Source organism: Salminus brasiliensis, chromosome 1, assembly GCF_030463535.1.
Source record: "Salminus brasiliensis chromosome 1, fSalBra1.hap2, whole genome shotgun sequence".
Classification (NCBI taxonomy): domain Eukaryota; kingdom Metazoa; phylum Chordata; class Actinopteri; order Characiformes; family Bryconidae; genus Salminus; species Salminus brasiliensis.
In genome coordinates, this window is record NC_132878.1 from 95,798,905 (window position 1) to 95,820,810 (window position 21,906).

Sequence of the window (21,906 nt, forward strand, 5' to 3'; positions counted from 1 at the left end):
CCACCTAACCCCTATACACCCCTCTTTCTCCATACCCACCTAACCCCTATACACCCCTCTTTCTCCATACCCACCTAACCCCTATACACCCCTCTTTCTCCATACCCACCTAACCCCTATACACCCCTCTTTCTCCATACCCACCTAACCCCTATACACCCCTCTTTCTCCATACCCACCTAACCCCTATACACCCCTCTTTCTCCATACCACCTAACCCCTATACACTCCTCTTTCTCCATACCACCTAACCCCTATACACCCCTCTTTCTCCATACCACCTAACCCCTATACACCCCTCTTTCTCCATACCACCTAACCCCTATACACCCCTCTTTCTCCATACCACCTAACCCCTATACACCCCTCTTTCTCCATACCACCTAACCCCTATACACCCCTCTTTCTCCATACCACCTAACCCCTATACACCCCTCTTTCTCCATACCACCTAACCCCTATACACTCCTCTTTCTCCATACCACCTAACCCCTATACACTCCTCTTTCTCCATACCACCTAACCCCTATACACTCCTCTTTCTCCATACCACCTAACCCCTATACACTCCTCTTTCTCCATACCACCTAACCCCTATACACTCCTCTTTCTCCATACCACCTAACCCCTATACACTCCTCTTTCTCCATACCACCTAACCCCTATACACCCCTCTTTCTCCATACCACCTAACCCCTATACACCCCTCTAACCCCTACACACCTAACCCACTATACACCCCTCTAACCCCTACACACCTAACCCACTATACACCTCTCTCTCTCGCTCTATCTATCTAACCCCCTATAAAACACTCTCTCCATACCATCTAACCCCTATACACCCCTCTAACCCCTACACACCTCTCTCTACCATCTAACCTCCTATACACCCCTCTTTCTCCATACCACCTAACCCCTATACACCCCTCTTTCTCCATACCACCTAACCCACTATACACCTCTCTCTCTCGCTCTATCTATCTATCTATCTAACCCCCTATAAAGCTCTCTCTCCATACCATCTAACCCCTATACACCCCTCTCTCTACCCATCTAACCCCTACACACCTCTCTGCCATCTAACCCCTATGCACCTCTCTCTCTACCCATCTAACCCCTATGCACCTCTCTCTCTACCCATCTAACCCCCTATACACCCCTCTCTCTCTACCCATCTAACCCCCTATACACCCCTCTCTCTCTACCCATCTAACCCCCTATACACCCCTCTCTCTCTCTACCCATCTAAACCCCTATACACCCCTCTCTCTCTCTCTACCCATCTAACCCCTACGCACCTCTCTCTACCTACCTATACCATTAGGGATTTTCTTTCAAATATATTTACAGTTTGTTTTAAAGTATACAGACCATCCCTATAGCCCCTCTCTATACCCATCTAAATCTTTAGATCTGATGTGTCCATTTTATAGGATTTTTCTCTAAAAGCTTGACACAGGCCAAGATTTATTTCATAAATAAGGATTCTGATTAGGTCTATACTTTGGTAAAACTGCCTGTTTATTATTGAACACTGAGACTGTAGCCAAAAGGTAAGGCCTCAAAACCGCCTCCCAGCCCAGTTTCTACACCTGCTCAGAAGAGCCTCGGACTGTCAGTAATCTGTCGTGATAAAACCTCAGTCTCCTCATCTGCCGGTCTGAAGGAAACAGTAACCACTCACTTGCAGTCATGGCCTTTGTGGCAAACCCTGGCACACTCCGTACAGCAGCAGAGGGACTCCAGCAGACCACACGTTCTGCACTCGAAGATGTCCTGCAGCGGGAGAGAGCGAGACAGAAAATATTATTCTACTGTACTTAGAATATGTTTAATATTTTATAATACACCATCACCCACAACCTCACATATACAGACCGGACACCCACTCCCGGACGCCAGGACGTCCCACACCAACAGCTTCACAACATGGACTACAGTGTATACTGTGACGGCAACATGCCAATAAACACTGGTGAAGTGGTTATGAGGAGCGTGCACTACTTTAATCCAATAAATCAGGGCATCTGTGATTGGGTTATGCAAATTCTCTCTGATGTGATTGGAGGAGCCACTACTGTATTTTTCTCCTTCCTAACTTGGTGTTTGCCGACTCCCGGCACTGTGTTACTGCGGAGATGGAGAGCCGGTCACCCGCTCAGTGTAACCTTTACTGACGTTCTGACACTAAACACTGGCCCGATCGCCGAAATCACTCCAAGACTCCTACAGAACCTTGCTCTGGGGGGCTGCTCACCTGGTTAATGTGCTCAGCTCCAGTCCAGGTGAAGCTGCAGGTGTCGTTACAGCAGAGTACGTAGAGTGGAGAGTCGTCTGGGTTTGTTCCCGCCGGACAGATCATCTCCATAAACACAGAGTTCACATCATCCTTCTCACCGATGCCGGGCTCTCCTGCACCTCGGAAACAACGAGAAACTGTAACTAACACTGGAAGATGACCAAGAGCAAGAAGAACAAGAAGCAGTGGAACAAACAGTAGAAGAACAAGGTGGAACAAGCAGAACCTGAACAAGTAGAAAACGAATATGATGAAAAACAAGAAGCAGAACAAGGAAAACTAGTAAAACACCATGCAGTAGAACACAAGGCAGAACAAAAAGAATAACATAGAAGAACAGGGACTAGAAACGCACCACCACCACACAGTAGCACAAGTAGAACAAACCAGAAGAACCAGAAAACAATGTAGAAAAAGAACCACAAGATGAAGTTAAGATCATGCAGAAGAACCAGAAAATCAAAAAGTAGGAAAAAAAACAGAAGAACAAGAACAAAAGGTAGAGGAACCACAAGAATATGACGTAGATAAACAAGACCCAGAAGATCCATAAACAAGGAGACCACAAGGTAGAACCACAACATGCATTAAAATAAAAATAAATGTAGTAAAAGAACCACACAGAAAAAAAACGGTAGAAGAACAAAAAGGACGCCACACAGTAGAACAACAAGAAGTTGAACAAATGAAAACAGAAGACCACAAGGTAGAAGAACCACAACATGAAGTCAAACAAAAAGAATGATGTAGAAGAACCAGAAAATCATGAAGAAAAAAAACACCAAGTACAACAAATGAATATAAAGAAGGAAAACAAGTAGAACAAGATGAAGTAAAACAACTAAAATAATGACACAGAAGAACCAGAAGCAGAAGTAAAAAAGAAAACAAGCAGAAAAAGCAGAATAAGAACACGAGGTAGAAGAACCCCAAAAAGAAAAAGGGAAACAAAAAGAATGACGCAGAAGAACAAGAACCATACAGCAGAACAACCAGAATAAGAAGACCACAAGGTAGAACAAGAAAACCACAACACAAAGTGAAACAAAAAGAACATGAAGAAGAACCAGAAAATCAAAAACTAAAAGTAGGAAAAAACAAAAAAAGTAGAAGAAAAAGAAAAACAAGCAGGAAAACAAGCAGACCACCACGCAGCAGCAGAACAAGCGGTAGCACAACGAGAACAAGAACCACATAAAAACAGCGCAGAAGAACAAGAACACCATACAGTAGAACAAGAAAAAAAGTAGGAGAACCAGAAGACCACAAGGTAGAACAAGGAGAACCACAACACAAAGTGAAACAAAAAGAACAAGAACCAGAAAATAAAAAACAAGAACAAGTAGGAAAACGAGCAGAACAAAGAACAAGTAGAACAAAAACAATGATGTAGAAGAAAACAAGTAGACCACGCAGAAGAACAGCAACGAGAACAAAAAGAAAAACAACAAAACCAATGGCGCAGAAGAACCAGAGAAAGTAGAAGAACCAGAATAAGACGACCACAAGGTAGAACAAGGAGAACCACAACACGAAGTGAAGCAAACTGAACAAGACGTAGAAGAACAAGAACCAGAAAATCAAGAACAACAAAACCACCACACTGTAGAAGAACACAAAATGCAGAAGAACCCAAACAAGAAGAACCACAAACAAAAAACAAAGCAGAACAAGAACCGGATACAATCTACTCAACATAAAACACCGCAGCTTCCTCAGACTCACTGACTGACTCACCTTTGGCTATTTTCTGAGCTGCCTCCAGGACAGTGATGGCGGCCGGGTACGCTCTTCCACTCACAGCCAGCATAAACGGAGTCATGCCCCGTGCATCCCTGCCACAGCAAAACACACACACACACACACACACACACACACACACACACACACAAACACAATTACAGCTAAACACCACCACCACACTGATACCTGAAGTGCCTAATTCATCTCAGTACTACAAACATCTGGATTCTGGGCTTCATCAAAACCTTTACACACTTTGCAGAGAGAAGTTCCCGCAGGTGGGGTCTCAGGACCACGCTGTCGCACATCAGCTTCAGGATAAGGTGGGCGTTGGCCTTGCGGTCCTTACTCTCCACTACGGACGGCTCTGAGGACGGCCCTACAGAAAGACGACACACGGCGTTCTCCATCATTTCTAGAGGTTGTCTACAATCAGCACATGAATCCGGAACCAGTGCAGCAAGTTCAGTTGCTCGACAACCACGGCCTACTGTTGGACTACAGCAGTGTCTAATGGGAGCAGTACTAAGCATTGAGCTGATTGCCGCTCATTACAGTGATTTCACACTAGATAGATTCAAACAGAGCTTTAGTACCAACACAGGTAGGTTAACAAAAGGTCCACAGTAATGGACATCTTCAGACTGTGGTCCACGCTGTGCAATAAACTACACTGGGTGTGTGTGTGTGTGTGTGTGTCTTAGGCAAGTGAGTTAAAAACCCAAATAAAAGCAACATGAGTGAATCGGTTTGGCTCACCCGGTATGGTGGAGGTACTGGGTCCTTGGCTGGGGCCGGTAGAAGCTGTGGTAAGTGAGCCGACTGCAGGGGCCAAGATGAAATCAATGTCACCATCTAGCAGAGAAGACGTTTTTGTAGGAGGTTAGGGGCTATACCCAGGCATGCAATGGACTGGTGCTGGTTAAGAGAAGTGGTGACCGTCCCAAAAGGAGGCTGAAAAAGGTGCCCGGTTTTGAGGTCAGGAGCCAAATTAAGAAGATTACGCTAATTATGGCGATTACTGCTACTGTTAGATGCGTCACCATTTGGAGAAACGCCTACGAGAACTGAAAATCAAGGCATTTATCCATCAAACTTCAGAACAGAGTTGAGAACGACGCCTAAATCCCAATTTAATTCTTAAACAAGTGCAAACAGGAAGCGGAAATGCAATTTAAATAGCAGGAAATTCAACAATGAAGCTTTACAGTATAATTACATATTAATTTCACACAGATATTGTAAACAGGTCTTTTTTTTTTTTACCATATATTACAAACATCTATAAAACAGATCATTAAAATTGTAATAACTTTCAAATTATGTAAAAAAAAAAAAATAGGACAGCACTTCATTTCCCAGAATACCTTGCTTTATCCAAGTCTTCGAAATGGTTGTCCAAATATTTAGGAGTGAAACAAGCTAATTGAGGCCAGAGCTGGGTTGCACTTTTGATTTTTGTAATTACAGCAACATGCAAAATCATAACCCACGTAAAAGGAAGTCTTATTTTGGTGATAAGAATAAATTTCTCTGACTTGCAATGAATCAAATTCCACTTCCTGTAATTCTAATTCAAATTCAATTCCACTTCCTGTAGGGTGGATTCAATTCCAATTCAAATTCCTTAATTAAATTGAATTAAATTCTAAAATTCAGAATCTGGCACAGCCCTGATCATACTGTAAGGTACTAGGAGAGCACCGTATCAGAAAGAGAGGGACTGATCAGTGTTTTGGGGGCGATACGGACTGCCCATTGTCGTACAGCATGATTGGTCGTTTGCAGATACCGATCGATAGTGGGTCAGGATGCTAACTTGGTAAAGCGCCATCATGCAAGACTTCTGTAACGTTCCTGTCCTGCTGTGAGAGCCAGGAATCCCGTACAGAACCGTGGTTAGTGGCGTTTCTTACTAGCTCTGCTGTGCTCTGATACTCACTGTACTGGGCTGAGTGATGCACTCTCAAGAGGAGAATCCAGTTAGTGGTGTTAAAGTCCCAACCCTTACTTACACACATTTCACAAATATTTAAAGTCCGAGTCAGACAGTAAAATAAATAAATAAATAAATAAATAACGCCAGACTGGTGAAAGTCTAGCCACACAGATCGGATTTCTATGCGGGATTTTGACAGGTTTCTGCAGCCGTGCACAAGAACCGTACTGCCGTCTTGCCATTGTGGCCTAGTGAGGAACAGCTGGTCCTGTGACTGAGGGACGATCATACAATCTGACCAACTCTCAGGACCGGCTAGAAATATCGTCCCATCACACATTTGGGCTGAAAATCGTTCTGTACTGAAGCATCGTCTATCAATCCTTCCAGCTTTAACATCAGGGAGGGTCACTGATCTACACTAATCTAATCTAAAGGGGCTTCAAATGGATATTTGCGTGACGCCACTTAAATTAAATAAATTAAAATATTAAATTCAAAATAAATAAATAAAATTAAATAAATTAAATGATTTTTTCATTAAAAAAATAAATGAAATTAAAAATAAATAAATAAAATAAATTCTAAGGTCCATCTAACTAGAGCTGGGCAAAATGACCGTATTTTATTGTATCGTGATACATTTTGTTATCATGGTACACAACATGCTTTTATGAGGATATTGTGGATATGATTCACTCCACTGAATTAAATAAGACTGATTACATTCTTCGTGATGAAACAGGCAGTTGATCAGAGTAACTCTACATGAGTATTTGGACAGCAATTTATAAAATGTTATGGTGTTGCTGCATTTTGCCTACATGAAATATTGTGAGAAATATCGTTATATCGTAAAAATGAAATTTAAATATCGTCAAAAATGTTCCATATCGCTCAGCTCTACATCCAACCTTCTTGAGATGTTGAGATGCTTCTTCACACAATACAAATATAGTCTTTATGGATCCATCTGAAGCACGTTCATTTCTTTTCCTTCTTGTTTTAATAAAGAGTTATTATCCAAACAATTAATCAATTAAGCAATTAATCAAAACCGTCAATCAGAAGCTTCATGTCTTATTAATTCTCTTAATAACTTTCCCCCATTGTGTGCGTTCATGTACCGTCCCCTCAAAAACCCACTACCACGTGTGTAGCCATGTGTGATGGTGATTTTAAGGTCACGCTGCCCAGCACTAAATGACAGGTGGGGGTGGTGGGAGGGGGAGGTGAAATATGACGTGATTGGTTAATAGTATTGTGCCCCACCCAATGGTGCACTGGTGCACAGTGAGGTCATCAAAAATCATAATCTGATGTTTTAGAGGCAGCAAAAGTTATGTTATGTTATGTAATGGTGGAGCAAAAAAAAAAAAAAAAAAAAAAGTGGTCAATATCAGGCTTAAAAATCCTGCACTGGACCCCACACATACCAGGATCCATGGGTGGGGGGTCCGGAACCCAGCTGGGCGGCGCGATGGGCGGGGACACTGGGTCCTGGTGGTCGCTGGAGGAGGGACCAGACTCGTGCCGGCCCAATCCGGCAGCTCGGAGTGAGCGCCTCATCATCTCTCGGAGACGGAGACTACACAAACAGCAAACACAGAAGAGTCAGAGCGCTGGCAGATCTTCACACATTCAAACTGGGGGGACGATGAGTCTCGTCCATGATGGGGTCCTTTAATCAGTGGACCCAGGTCTCCTCACTGGCTGGTTGAAACCATAACAGGCTTCTGTGATCTTAACAAGCAGCTGTGAAGGACAAGCTTGGACCTTTTCTAATGTACAAGGAGGTCTTTATGTACCCGCGACTGCTGGACGATCCGGTCCTGTTTCCAGAGCTGTTGCTGGACACCACTGATATAGCATTAGCGATGGCTTCTACTGCAGAAAGTCGCTCCGCAAAAGTGTTCCTCTCCGAGCGCTCAGCTTCTGAAACAAAGCACACACAACAATGCGAAAGGGGAAACACCGAGCCAATCACCACCACAAACTAATCCCAATGGAAACCACCTACCCTAAAACTAATCCCAATGGAAACCACCTACCCTAAAACTAATCCCAATGGAAACCACCTACCCTAAAACTAATCCCAATGGAAACCTATGTTATAGATCACCTTCAGAAACTAATCCCAATGGAAACCACCTACCCTAAAACTAATCCCAATGGAAACCTATGCTTTCCATCACCTTCAGAAACTAATCCCAATGGAAACCACCTACCCTAAAATTAATCCCAATGGAAAGCACCTACCCTAAAACTAATCCCAATGGAAACCTATGCTTTCCATCACCTTCAGAAACTACCTACCCTAAAACTAATCCCAATGGAAACCTATGCCTTCCATCACCTTCAGAAACTAATCCCAATGGAAAGCACCTACCCTAAAACTAATCCCAATGGAAACCTATGCCTTCCATCACCTTCAGAAACTAATCCCAATGGAAAGCACCTACCCTAAAACTAATCCGAATGGAAACCTATGCTTTCCATCACCTTCAGAAACTAATCCCAATGGAAACCACCTACCCTAAAATTAATCCCAATGGAAAGCACCTACCCTAAAACTAATCCCAATGGAAACCTATGCTTTCCATCATCTTCAGAAACTAATCCCAATGGAAACCACCTACCCTAAAATTAATCCCAATGGAAAGCACCTACCCTAAAACTAATCCCAATGGAAACCTATGCCTTCCATCACCTTCAGAAACTAATATTAATGGAAACCACCTACCCTAAAAACTAATCCCAATGGAAACCTATGCTTTCCATCACCTTCAGAAACTAATCCCAATGGAAACCACCTACCCTAAAATTAATCCCAATGGAAAGCACCTACCCTAAAACTAATCCCAATGGAAACCTATGCTTTCCATCATCTTCAGAAACTACCTACCCTAAAACTAATCCCAATGGAAACCTATGCCTTCCATCACCTTCAGAAACTAATCCCAATGGAAAGCACCTACCCTAAAACTAATCCCAATGGAAACCTATGCTTTCCATCACTTTCAGAAACTAATATTAATGGAAACCACCTACCCTAAAAACTAATCCCAATGGAAACCATTGCCCTAAACCACCTATGATCTAACTCATCCCAGTGGAAATCTAGGGCTTCCATCACCCTTAGAAAATAACCCCAATGGAAAGCTATGTCTTCCATCACCTTCAGAAACTAATCCCAATAGAAAACATCCATCCAAAAACTAATCCCAACGGAAACCTACAATTTCAATCACCTTCAGAAAACTAATCCCAACGGAAACCTATTTTCCCCCATCATCTTCATACACATAATCCTATAATCTAGACACTAAGCACCTAAAATCTAAAACTATAAACAAAAATAAAAGCGAAAAAGAACCGTAAGTAGTAACAGGTCGTGATCGCGGGTTCTCCAGCGCTTTAATCACCACAGTTCAAGAATTCAAGGAATTAACGAGCTCGTCTGCGAGCTAATTTACGCCTCCATGCCCTTGGAAAGCGCAGAAGGTCGAGCGCTGAAGAGCTGCTCTGAGGGCTTTATGAACACAGTGTTTAGTATAGAGAGGACCGTAGCCATCAAACCTTCCTCCTCCTTGGTCTCCTTGTTGCTGACGGGGAAGCAGACGGAGACGCAGGCGTGGAGGAGGTTCCGGTTCCCGTCACATCGGTGTCCCAGCAGAGCGTCCAGAGCGTGGGGGTTTTGTTCCAGCAGCACGGCCTGCTCCAGACTCACCAGGTACTGCCGGCAGGCCTCGTAATCACACCGCAACACGTGCTGCATGAGCGTCTGCTTCTAAAACACACACAAACACATAGAACAATCAACCAGGGCCAGCTTCAATCCTCATTTCTACTCCTGTGACATTTTGACAATTTAATAGGGACGTCCCGATCAAATATATCGATTTTTTTTGGTCATTTTTTAAGGAAACGGCCTAGCTGGATTTTTTTGGGCTGTGCTCTTGTGACTTCCCAGGACTTAAGACTTTCCAGCTGGGTCTCTGTGTTGCTTCTGCTCCATTTCCAGCGTCAGCGACGTCAGCGACGCTGGAAATGGCGCAGAAGCAACACAGAGACCCAGCTGGAAAGTCCACCACCACCATGGCTTATTTACCAACACCAGTGCTGAGAGGAGAGGGCGCCAATCAAACCTACCTTCACCTACCTAATTTGTACTCGAGTGACATTTTAATAGGGATGACCCCCTGTCCAATCAGAGCACCCAACTGCTGACCGTCAGCCGATCCCAAGCTTCTATAAACGACAGCCCCACGATTCAGGTAAGCTGCGCTACTCCAGTAAATTTAATACCAGTTTCTAAAATCAGACTAAAGACTAATCTGATCAACGTCTTAAACTCTAGTGTTTAATATCTTACATCCCAGTCTGACTGACCCACCTGACCATTCAGCTCCCAGCTCCTTCACAGCTCCACAGTCATTATTATTGCGCATTATTAAATTAATTAATAATTCATTAAATAATAAAAACATACCAACATAGCGACGTTTCTCTGATTCTTATCCAGGGAGGTTTATTCCAAATTTCTACATTTTAGCAATAACTGTACTGCCTGTAATTGCAAAAGCAAGTCCCTGACCAGAGCGCATTATAATATTCCCATGATTTGAAGAGCTTATGCAGTACTGGATTGCAGCATGTTTATATTGCATGACTTTCCAGCTTTTCCAGGACCTGTACGAACCCTGTAATAAACTGATCCAGGTGGGTTTAGTTCTAATCCAGTCGTTTTAGCAATACTTGTACTGCCTGTAATTTCAAAAATATATATATTTTTTAAGTACCCGATCTGATCAGAGCACCCAAATACTTTCGAGGACTTTTTAAGTATCAAAAACTACAAATATTTTCCTGTCATTTGTTTATGGGAAGGTTTAGTCCAGGCTAGTAGCTGAAAGACTGTCAAGGCCAGCTTGTTAACAACATAATGCACGGTCATGATCCCACGGCTAAAAATGTTCAATCATATAAAACACAGGCAGTGATTGGTCAAGTGAAAAATTAAGCTACTGTAAAAGTCTGTTTTATATTATTATGTATAATGGCGACAGGAGCTCATTATAATATTTTCCATGATGTTTAAACACCTTTTTCAATTTTTACATTTTTAAGGACTACTCTGTAGTGGATTTTAGCATTTCGCTTTATTTCAGGACCCGTACGAAGCCTGTAAAACATACCGACCGACAGATCTCTGATCCAGGTGGATTTAGTCCTAATTCAGTTATTTTAGCAATAATTGCACTGCCACAATTTCAAAAATCTCTCAATAAATGACAGTAGATAATGAACTTATTAGATTAGATAGATTGGGGGGGGGGGGGGGGGGGGGTGGGGGGCTTTTTTGGTGCACACTGATTATTTGACTAGTCTAATAATTGAACACCAATCACACGAAACACTACAGAGCAGAGGAGCAGCGTGTACCTCTACAGCCATGATGATGATAGCAGCCTTCTTTTTGATCGTGGAGTTGCTGGGCAGGTTGGCGAGGGAGTGGACTCCCATGCCCAGGCTGGCGATGGGCGGCAGGTCCAACCAATCCGGATCTCGAATTCCACCCATGCAGTCTTTGGCCATTGGGTAAATGGTGCCGTTCCCATCCCGCAGGATAATGGGGCTCTCCTGTGGACGTGAAGCAAGAAAAGTCAGAACACACAGCAGGGACTGCGTCACACAGTGGTATAATTACCACAGCTACGTTATAACATATGAGCTGCAAATGAGCCCTCAAACCAATCCCAGGTCCAAACGAACGCAGACCTAACTGGAACGGAGCCAGAAACGGGATTAACACACTGCTAGGTATTTCTCAGTCGCTTCCCCAGCACTCTACTCGTATTGCGCAGTTCAGAAAAGGCCTGGGTGGCAGGGAAACATACAGCAGTCTACGGAAAAAAATGTGGGCTCTGTTATTACAAGGTTAGTGCAGTGAAGTGGCGTCTCAAACTCGGTGACTCTCCCTGCCTTAAGCCCACAGAATTTCCATTTCTTAACCGCTTCAACAGCAGAAAAACAAGCCTATAATTACATATAAAATAACAGCAGGAAATACTACATTACTTCACAGCACCTTGAAAGAAAATCAGTCATGTTAGAGGAAAAGGCAGTGCTGGGTTTTTGGGGATGTTATCATGTGACTTCCCAGGACTCAGACCTTCCTGCTGGGAGACTCAACTACCTCCACCACCACCACTACTACCTTACACTGCATCTATGGCTTGTTTAACAACATCGCCCTTAAGAGTGACGAGGGGAGCGAGCGAGCACCATCTACCCACCCGGAGAGAGTGCAAGGCCAATTGTGCCCTCTCCGGCTTCAGCTGCTGATGGCAAAGCAGCACCCCCCCCCCCCCTCTCCTGGGCCATAGTGGTAGCGCATTAGACTGCTGAGCCACTACTTTGGGTACATTTCTACAGTGTTATTATTATGACAAATCAACAATACAGAGCCCAACACTGACGCCTTCTTCAAACTCTCTAAGGAGGTTTACAATCAGGCATAAATGAATAGCACAGGGGACGTAATTCAATTAATATTTAATAAAATAATCTTATTTTTAGATTCAGTGAATTTTTCAAAAGTAACTACACCATTTTATTTTTTTATACAAGTAAATTTTTTATGTATTTGTATTATAATTACTACTATTATTATTTTATTTATTCAGAATTGCTCTTTGGGTGTAACTGGGACCTTGAGATCTCAATTTCGTTCCACCCCATGTACCACATACATGTGAAGCGAATGACAATAATAAATTCTCCTTAAAAAGGTAAAGGTGCACGTATTGGTTACTGTACACTGTACAGCGAAATGTGTCCTCTGCATTTAACCCATCTGGTAGTGAACACACACTCACACACACACACACACACACACTAGTGAACTAGGGGCAGTGAGTACACACACACACACCCAGAGCGGTGGGCAGCCAACTCCAGCGCCTGGGGAGCAGAGAGGGTAAAGGGCCTTGCTCAAGAGCCCAACAGTGGCAGCTTGCCGAGCCCGGGAATCGAACCCACAACCCTGTTATCGATATCCCGGTGCTCTAACCACTGAGCCACCACTGCCCCACCAATAATGCCCCCACTTAAATAATGCAACAAAAATAAATCCCATCAAACTGGTGAAACTAAATTCTTCCCAAAAACTGGCATCAGACCGAGTTCAGGTCCGAGTTTACGGAGCAGTTCTTACCTGGCCAGCAGTGAAGATGGCCACGTTACGCTCGCTCTGGCCCAGAAAGGCTAGGTTACTCGTGGGGAAGTGATTCTCTTGCTCGGCTTTACCAGTGGCCAAGTCAAAGATACAGTACCTAACCCAGCTTCCTGTTTTCAGTACAGCATGAACTCCTACAGGGAGAGACAACAGAGGATTTGTGTTAAAAAAAAAATAATAATAAAAAAAAAAAGTTTCAATAAGGTTTAAATGTCAAAACTACAAAAACTTTGAAAATGTAGAGCTGTACTTTTAAATTTCCCCCATGTTTTAGTCCAATTAAATATAGACACCTCCAGTTTCAAAAGACCAAACACACCACATGCAAAGGAAAAGTGCTAAAAGTTCCATTTAATGGGTTTAATGGTAATAACTATTTATGTAAAAAAAAAAAATTATACACACACACACACACACACACACACACACACACACACACACACACACACACACACAGCCTTGTGCACCCCAGACAAATTACATGCTTTGATTTGTAAGCTATCGTAAAATAAGCAATAAATAAATAAATAAATTTGTATTATTTTTGTTTGCCTACTGAAGCGTTTGGTTTCAGTATGCAAACCAAAATTTTCTATGTTTAAAAAATATAAACATATAAATAAAAATTATAATAAATACTAATATACAGTCTTGTGCAGCCCAGACAAACTACATGCTTTGATTTGTAAGATATTGTAAAATAAACAAAAAATAAATATTATATATATATTTTTTTGGTTTTGTTTTTTTTGGTAAATAGATCTTATAAAGCAGACCTAAAAAGTTACGCAAACATTCATCCCACTGTTGCAGGTCTTCTGTTTTTAAACCACGACCCATTTCCCTTATCTGAGAGTGTAAAAGGTTTCACGTACCTTTGGAGTCAACGTTCACAGCTAAAATTTCAGCTTTTTCTGGTATACAAAGTTTTTTAGGTGTGCGCTGAAAACAGTCTGGAACTTTAGGAGTTCCACCGGTTTTAACAACCTGTCAGAAGAGCGAGAAAGGAAAGACTTCAGTCAGGTGTTCACAGTATTCCAGTATTACACAAGCACAGCATATCTGCACACAGACTCGGACACAACAGCAAGAGACTATGAGCACGAGTAGGTCTTTCTATCCCAGCCTCAGCCGTTCCGAGAACCCTGATGGAGGCCTTAGGAACAAATACGGAGCTGGTGGTGTAAAAAAAAAAATGCATGGGTCTAAAGTGACAATCTGACTATTTTAGATTAACCTATGATTCATTATTTTTAGGGTCAACATCACATCACTTACTTTTTCTAGCCTACTCCACTACTAGTCTACTACGGAGACTTCAAGGATCAATAAAGAAACCCATGCAACTCCAAAAGGTTCGGTTAGTTGTTCGTGCAACTGTACATCAGGCGTCACGGACCCCATCCCGAAAGACCAGGCGTGCCTGCAGAAGCTGAGCCGACTCGGCTAGCTGATTCAGTTGGCCTCAGTCTTTATTATCGTAATTATCGGTACGCTCCCGTCTGATCTGACTGAAAACCTACACTCCTGCACCCCTCAGGTTACAGTGATCTATTCAGCCGACAGTGATAGGCACTGAATCTTCCCCTAAAGAACCACAATCCGAGATGCCCCCCACCGCCCCCGCCCCCCTCCCAGTCGGTCAGTGTGCGAGTGAATACCTGTAGTTCATCTATTCTGAGGAGCCTGCAGTCCTGCAGTAGTGAGGACGGGTCAGAGTCAGTGGGAGCTGCACTCTGGCTGCTCACGCTGCTCGACGTCCCTGGAAATTTCACAGCAACATATGCACCATCGACTTTTAGCACCTTGAGTTCAAAAGAGAGATGCGTTGCAAATGTGGCGTCACAGCAAACAGTCGACAGAGAAACAAGAGAAAGGCAGACACACAAACACAGCCTAACATCTTAAAAGGAAAAAAAAAAAAAAAAAAAAAAAAAATACATATATTATTGCTTATTAAATTCATAAAGGAGTTAAGATTAGAAAGATTGCATAACTTCAGCAATAAAAGTTAAAATATTTTTAATTTAAAAACAAACAAAAAAAAAACTATACATAAAATAAATATTTAAAAAGGTCATATGCAAAAGTTTGGGCAAACCTGGTTTACCTCATTTATTTAATTTTTTAAGTTACATTTTATCTCTTATCAACAATTACTGCTTATTTGCATAATTTAGCATATTGGAAAAAGATTAAACAATTTTTTGGACAAATATATTCCTTTGGTCATTTGAACCAGGTGCACACCCTCCTGTATCTTGATCACTGCACTAAATCAAGCAGACACCACATGTCCTAATGTTTTTGGACACCCCTTATAACAAAAGCATTTCAGCTATTCTAAGTTGCACCCATTGCTGATACAGATGTGCAAATGCACACTTACACAGCTTGTCTAGTCCCTGTAGTGAAGAAGTACTGCCAGTAGAATAGGACTCTCTGCAGGAGCAGATAAACATCATGACCCTATTGGCTCCATGCTGCCTAATGCCAGGCGTGGGCTAAAGGGGTATAAAGCCCCCCAGCAGCAGCATTAGAGGAGCTGTGGAGCAGTGGAAGAACTGTGTTCTCTGGAATGATGGATGGTGGAGCTCCATCCAGTACTTTTGGGATGAGTTGTGGGGAGTTGGGGATGATGAGGTGGGGTGGTGATCATTATCCAACGTCCTGACCGCTCTAATGCTGTTGTCGCATAATGCAATCAATCAACTCCTCACAGAATCTAGATTTCTTCCCTGGACAGTAAAGACAGTTACTTCAACTCTTTTTAAGACCCTTAATTAAAGAAGAAACAATAAACGAGGTGTCCCAAAACTTTTGTCCATATATTGAATGTAAATCAGTGCTCGTCTTAAAATGTGAAAAATAAGGTGCTTATCAAGAGCTCCATATAATTCAACAAGGGGTGCCCAAAGCGTTTGCATAAGACCATATGAATTAATAATTCATAAAAAAAATAATAATAATCATAATAAATCCTGTCTATTTTCGTCCTCCTCAGCTTTGGGTTGGGTTCAGCCTGCTGGTGCACATACCTTCCCCACTGGGACATTTTTAACATCCTCCACGAACACAACCTCACGCAGAGGCCACTGCTCCTCGTTCACTTTCTCCTCCTCTTTAGGCGCCGGCGTGGAGCGCCTCCGCTCTGCAGCACAGCGAACAGCACGTTAGCCAACACACACACACACACACACACATATATATATATATATATATATATACACTGTACCTATCACTAGAGCCCTCATTACCCTCATTTAACCCAGCCAAACTAAGTTCCACCCCCTCCCCCGTTTAATTTAAGACCATGTGCTGAATTACTGTGATGGACCAAATCCAACGAGACCCAATCTAGTGCAGAAATGACCAAACCAGCAGAAATCAGTCTTACCTTGGAAAATATGGGGCAGCCTGACTTACTAATCAAACCTGAGCTATTCTTAGGCGGTCTTCAGTCATAGTGGATTATAAGTCATGGAAGACAGAAGGAAAGCTAAAGAACTGGCACAGATATAATTGGTGTGAAATTAATGGCAAGTGGAGGAGCGCCAGGGTCAGTGTTAGTAGGCCAGAACGCATCTCGTAGAGCCCCACAGGGGCTTGTGTTCAATTCCCCCCAACCCCCCCTCACCGAAACGCACTGGTGAGCTGCAAATCAAGGCACAACCTATAGTTTGGTCTTTATGTCTGAAGCTAGATCTCAAGCCCTTGCCTTACAGGAATCATAGCTTACCCTCACTAGAGTCCTTCTTTCAGGACCTAGTCATGTGCTCTAGCACCTTTATATGAGGCTTGTGGTACACTGGTGGTTCAGGTCACATCAGGACCGGAGCCAAGATGCTGTCCGTACTGCACCACAGCTCTGGACTGGCTTTAGTAAACGCTAAATAACAGTGGCAGCAGTACACTCTGCCCAAGCTCTAAATCTAAGACACTAAATGAACTGTGGTTGTTGTGGCGCAACAGCTTCCACACCATGAGGGTTCGACTGCAGGTCTGGGTGACCATGCTGCTCTACAACAGTCCTTGGCCCGCCTCTGTAATACGAGTGACCTTGTAAGTCGCTCTGGATTAGAGCCTCAGCTAAACGCTGTAAATGTAAAAGTAACTAACTGGCTGCAGATGCACAGCAGCAAAGCCCTAAATGTTACCATGAAGCAGCTGCAGCGGCGTCCGAGGGCCGCACTAGCATGCTGTAGGAGGTATTACAACACAGCATCGCACAGGTTTGCATGAACAGGCTGTGGGGGTACATACTGTACGGCAGAGAGGCACTGCTGGCAATAGAGGAGGTGTCGCTGCATGTGGAGGCTGGCGAGGGGGGCGGGCCCATCTCCGTTTTAACCAGTTCAGGTTTGCTCTCCGTCCTGCGAGCAGAGATACAACAACGGCAGCATTAGAATAAGCGAACACACACACACAAACACACACTTTAGAGGTTTTGGGCCCCTAATCACATTACTCCAATAGGTTATTCTAAGAGTTCTACAGTAGAAGCTCCAGATCTCATCAGATCAGATAAAGCAGCTGAACATGAATCCAGTAAAAAGGTGAAACAAGAGCTTCTCATTCTGAAGAAAGACAGTAGTGAGATCTTGTCGGTGAGCTAGTCTGAAGAACAGAGCTCGGTTCCTCCAGGACGCCCCCCAGTCCAGCCAGCACAGCGTGGATCGATCTGTCTGTGTCTGTATTTATTTATTTATTTATTTTAGTAGTGTCAATCCATTACATTTTTAAGCTTAATGATATTAATCAAATCAATATTCTGTGATTGATCACGAGTTAAAATGCTAGCTAGCACGTCCTTAAATTTTTGGCCGGGAGAAAAAACAGCTGTGCCTAATAAACTGTCCAGAGGAACCCGTTGTTTATTTTTCTTAGAATTTCTCAGTGCAGTTTAGAGAACTTCAGCCTGGAACACGACGAAGCTCCAACACAGAAGCTTTAATAGAGAAAAAGCTTTAAAGACTTAAGAGATAAATGGACGATCAGTCATTGGGCTGGATTAAGCTAAGAGAGGAGCAGCTGTGTGTGTGTGTGTGTGTGTGTGTGTGTGTGTGTGCGTGTGTGTGTGTGTGAGAGAGAGAGAATGAGTGTTATGAGACCTACAGGAGGAAGTTGGGGCCAAACTTGATTGCAAATATGAAAAGTTAGCCGATTAATTGTGAGCATTAATGCACTATAGCTGACAGCACTAATATCCATCACTTAGCTGACTGGGGTACCCAAACTTTTGCATCATGCCAATTATGTGTGTGTGTGTGTGTATATATATATATATATTTGCGCAATAGGATATTTTGTGGCCCGCAGAGAGAGTGCAGCAGCATACTTGATCTCCTGGGCCTTCGTGCTCTTCTCCATGCTCTTCAGGCTTTCTGGAGAACGTAGCTGGAACCGGCAGCTGTCGTTCATGTTCCACACCGACTCGAGCAGGACCCCCACTTTGGGGACGCCGGCACTGACCGAGAAGGCCACAGCGCCCGCGTGATACAGAGGGTTATTCCTCAAACACACCTACAGCACAGACAGAGGGAGAGAAGAAGCACCAGGTCAGCTCTTAAAGCTTCACAGACGCATCAACACCGATCTGATCCACGGCACAAAAAGGGCCCCTGCTCCTTCACCTGAGTGCCCACGGTGATGTTGGGGATGGAGGCGATCCCCGCGCTGGACTTTGGCTTCTTGTTCTTGGCTCTGGCCTTTTCAAGCATTTTTTTGCGTTGACTAAAAGGCACGACGCCCCTGCACACAAACCAAGGAGAAACAGATACGATAAGGGTGAGGGAGACAAGACATAGGTTGCTATGGTATTCCAGGTGGTTGCCATGATGGTACTAGGTGCTAGCTATGGAGTTGCTTAGTGGCTGCTAGGCAGTTGCTTTGGTAACCCAGGTGGTCTAGCCTGCTGCCAAAGTGGATGCGGTGGTACCCTATATGGTTGCTATGGTGTTGCTAAGTGATTGCTAGATAGTTCACATAACATTGTTAGGCGGTTGCTAATGTTCTAATGGGTTCTTTACAATGATGCCCCAGGTGGTCGCTTTGATGTTGCTAGAAGGTTGCTTTGGAGTTGGTTGGCAACTGCCGTGTTATCTCAGGTGGTCGCTATGGTGTTGCTAGGTTACGGGGCTGATGGGCAGTTACTATGGCATTTTAGATGGTGGCTATGGTATCTTAGGTGGTCGCTATGGTGCTGGTGGACAGTTACTATGGAATCTCAGGCGGTCCCTATGGTGTTGCCAGGGGTTGCTATGGTATCTTAGGTAGTCACCATGGTGCAATGGGTACTATGGAATCTCAGGTGGCTGCTAAAATGTAGCTAGGAGGTTGCTATGACCTTGAAGGGCAGGTACTATGGTATCTCAGGTGGTCGTTATGGTGTTGCTAGGAGGTTGCTATGGTGCTGAGAGGTATTTACTATGGTATTTTAGGGGCTTGAAATGGTGCTGATGGGCAGTTACTAAAGTATCTCAGGCGGTCCCTATGGTGTTGCTAGGAGGTTGCTATGGTATCTTAGGTGGCCGCTATGGTGCTGATGGGCAGTTACTATGGAATCTCAGGTGGCTGCTATGGTGCTGATGGCAAGTTACTATGTTCTATCTCAGTGTGTTGCTATGGAGTCTCAGGTAGTTGTTAGCCAGTTGGCAAATAGTTACTGTGGTACCCTGTGTGGTTGGATGGGTGTTACTAGCGTGTGTAGATCATTAGGTCATATGAAGGGTGCACAAAGCGCCCCAGAGGGGGCGGCGGTACACGCACCACCAGTAGAGGCTGCTGTCGAGCTGGGCGCAGGTGTAGAGTGAGCAGCAGTGCAGGGAGACGATCCGTTCACCCTGCAGCTCCGGAAACGTCTGAGCGCCGTGCTCCAGCTTACACGCCACCGAACTCAGAGTCTCATCCACCCATGTGGCCACCTATACACACACACACACACACACACACACACACACACACACACACACACACACACACACACACACACATTAGATGTTTAGAAGTCCTTCGCATTTGACTGATATGTGAATGGAACAGTATCGGGGGGGGGTCTCTGAGCCAGATGAGGGGTTTCTCCACATGAGAGGCGGGTGTTGGGATTAATATTATTTGGCCCCGCCCACTGGTGTATGGTGACATCTCAGCACTACAGAGAAGAGGCAGTCTGACCTTGTTGGTCTCTGTAGCCACAGTGGCCCGAATACTGTTGGCAGACAACAGGGTGATCTTCTCGTTGGCCAAGCCGAGGAAGGACACGCGAGGGTGGTGGATGGAAGGATTCTGAGGAAAGAGGACACATTCGTTAGTTTCCATAGCAACAAATTAGCCAGACCACTGCTATCTTTAGAAGGAGCTGCCAAACAAATAAACATCTGCAGGTACACTACAGGTCCAAAAGTATGTGGACACGCTCTTCTTCTACAGGCGTCTAGCTGCAAATGTACAGCTTGTTAGCTAAAGGTTAGATAAGCGGGCTCGGGACCGGAAGTGGACCAGAGGTGTACCAGCCGGCATCTTGATGGGAGGGATGAGGGGCGAGGGTACCAGCGTCTTACTCTGCTGAGCCCCTCGGGCACCTTCATTGTGGTGTATGGTTCCTAAGAGCTACCCTAGTCCACAGTCCTGAACCGTCGCAGATTCTTACTTGTGCGTTTCTGTACGGTTCCGGCTCGCTCCACTTCCACTGGTAGAGTTCACCCTTGGAGCTGATGGCCACAAGCTCCGAAAACATGGCTGCGATGCTGACAAACCTGGTTCCATCCTTCAGGAGCATTAAAACAGGACAAACACAACATTATGAGTGGTTCCTGAAGGAATGTGTAATGAAGAAAGAACGCTAAACAAAACAAGTGCTGGATAATCAATATTTAATAAATTATTATGAATATTAGATTAATAAATATTGAATATTGAAACCACCTTGATTTTTTTTAAGGACAAGGAGAAAAAGTGAAAACCTATCTACATAATTTACAGAAGAATTTTTTAATGATTCTTTAAGTAATTCAGCACACCTAAAAACTTACATATAATAAATAAAAAATACATAAGAACATATAATAATAAATTTGTTATGTGACTTCATTATTCATTTAAATTGACTCACATGCAAATTAAATTTAAATAAATATTTATTACTGCTATAAATAAAACACTAAAAATAAGTGCAGAATAATAAATATGTAATAAATTATACAAAAAAAATGGATTAATAAATAATTATTTTATTAAACAAGCTTGATTGAAGCTGCCATAATGTTTTTATGAACAATTTATAGTGGCGTAATTATGATTAATTAAATTATTCTTTAAAGAATTCAACACAGCAGGAAAGAAAAAAAAAAATCTAATTAATTACATAGTAAAAAAACAAAATAAATAAAAGATGTATAACAATACTTTGATTAACACCATTGATTTGAATTTATTTAGCATTTGAATTGATTAAAATATCTTAATTTTTATTATTTAATTTTTTTGTTTCATGACAAATTAAAGCATTTTTTTACTATTAGTTAATTAATTTACTTAATAAACAAAAAATATTTATTCAAATTTATTTTGCCTTTAAAATCAACTCAACTGATTTAATTAGTCAAATCTGGTGAACACTTGATCACATTAAAATTTTTCATAACGCATGAGGCTGAATCACCACCTTCAATACGAGGAATCCTGA

General features: G+C 43.1%; 1 protein-coding gene across 5 annotated transcripts in view; it reads right to left on the minus strand.

The window, feature by feature from the left end:
• ubr5 (ubiquitin protein ligase E3 component n-recognin 5) overlaps nt 1–21,906 on the minus strand; it is an 83,608-nt gene that overhangs the window by 29,787 nt on the left and 31,915 nt on the right. For 4 of the 5 annotated variants that reach the window (XM_072692481.1, XM_072692479.1, XM_072692480.1 and 1 more), the window contains exons 10-28: nt 20,872–20,988; nt 20,397–20,507; nt 19,992–20,146; nt 18,857–18,974; nt 18,562–18,746; nt 17,487–17,596; nt 16,262–16,374; nt 14,885–15,028; nt 14,099–14,210; nt 13,203–13,357; nt 11,429–11,626; nt 9,563–9,773; nt 7,792–7,918; nt 7,420–7,571; nt 4,804–4,899; nt 4,300–4,423; nt 4,039–4,136; nt 2,260–2,414; nt 1,687–1,778 (exon numbers count right to left, since the gene is read on the minus strand). In XM_072692481.1, coding sequence (XP_072548582.1) covers nt 1,687–1,778; nt 2,260–2,414; nt 4,039–4,136; nt 4,300–4,423; nt 4,804–4,899; nt 7,420–7,571; nt 7,792–7,918; nt 9,563–9,773; nt 11,429–11,626; nt 13,203–13,357; nt 14,099–14,210; nt 14,885–15,028; nt 16,262–16,374; nt 17,487–17,596; nt 18,562–18,746; nt 18,857–18,974; nt 19,992–20,146; nt 20,397–20,507; nt 20,872–20,988 — 2,573 coding nt within the window. The remainder of the gene's footprint in view (nt 1–1,686; nt 1,779–2,259; nt 2,415–4,038; nt 4,137–4,299; nt 4,424–4,803; nt 4,900–7,419; nt 7,572–7,791; nt 7,919–9,562; nt 9,774–11,428; nt 11,627–13,202; nt 13,358–14,098; nt 14,211–14,884; nt 15,029–16,261; nt 16,375–17,486; nt 17,597–18,561; nt 18,747–18,856; nt 18,975–19,991; nt 20,147–20,396; nt 20,508–20,871; nt 20,989–21,906) is intronic. The other variant, XM_072692478.1, reaches the window with a different exon arrangement.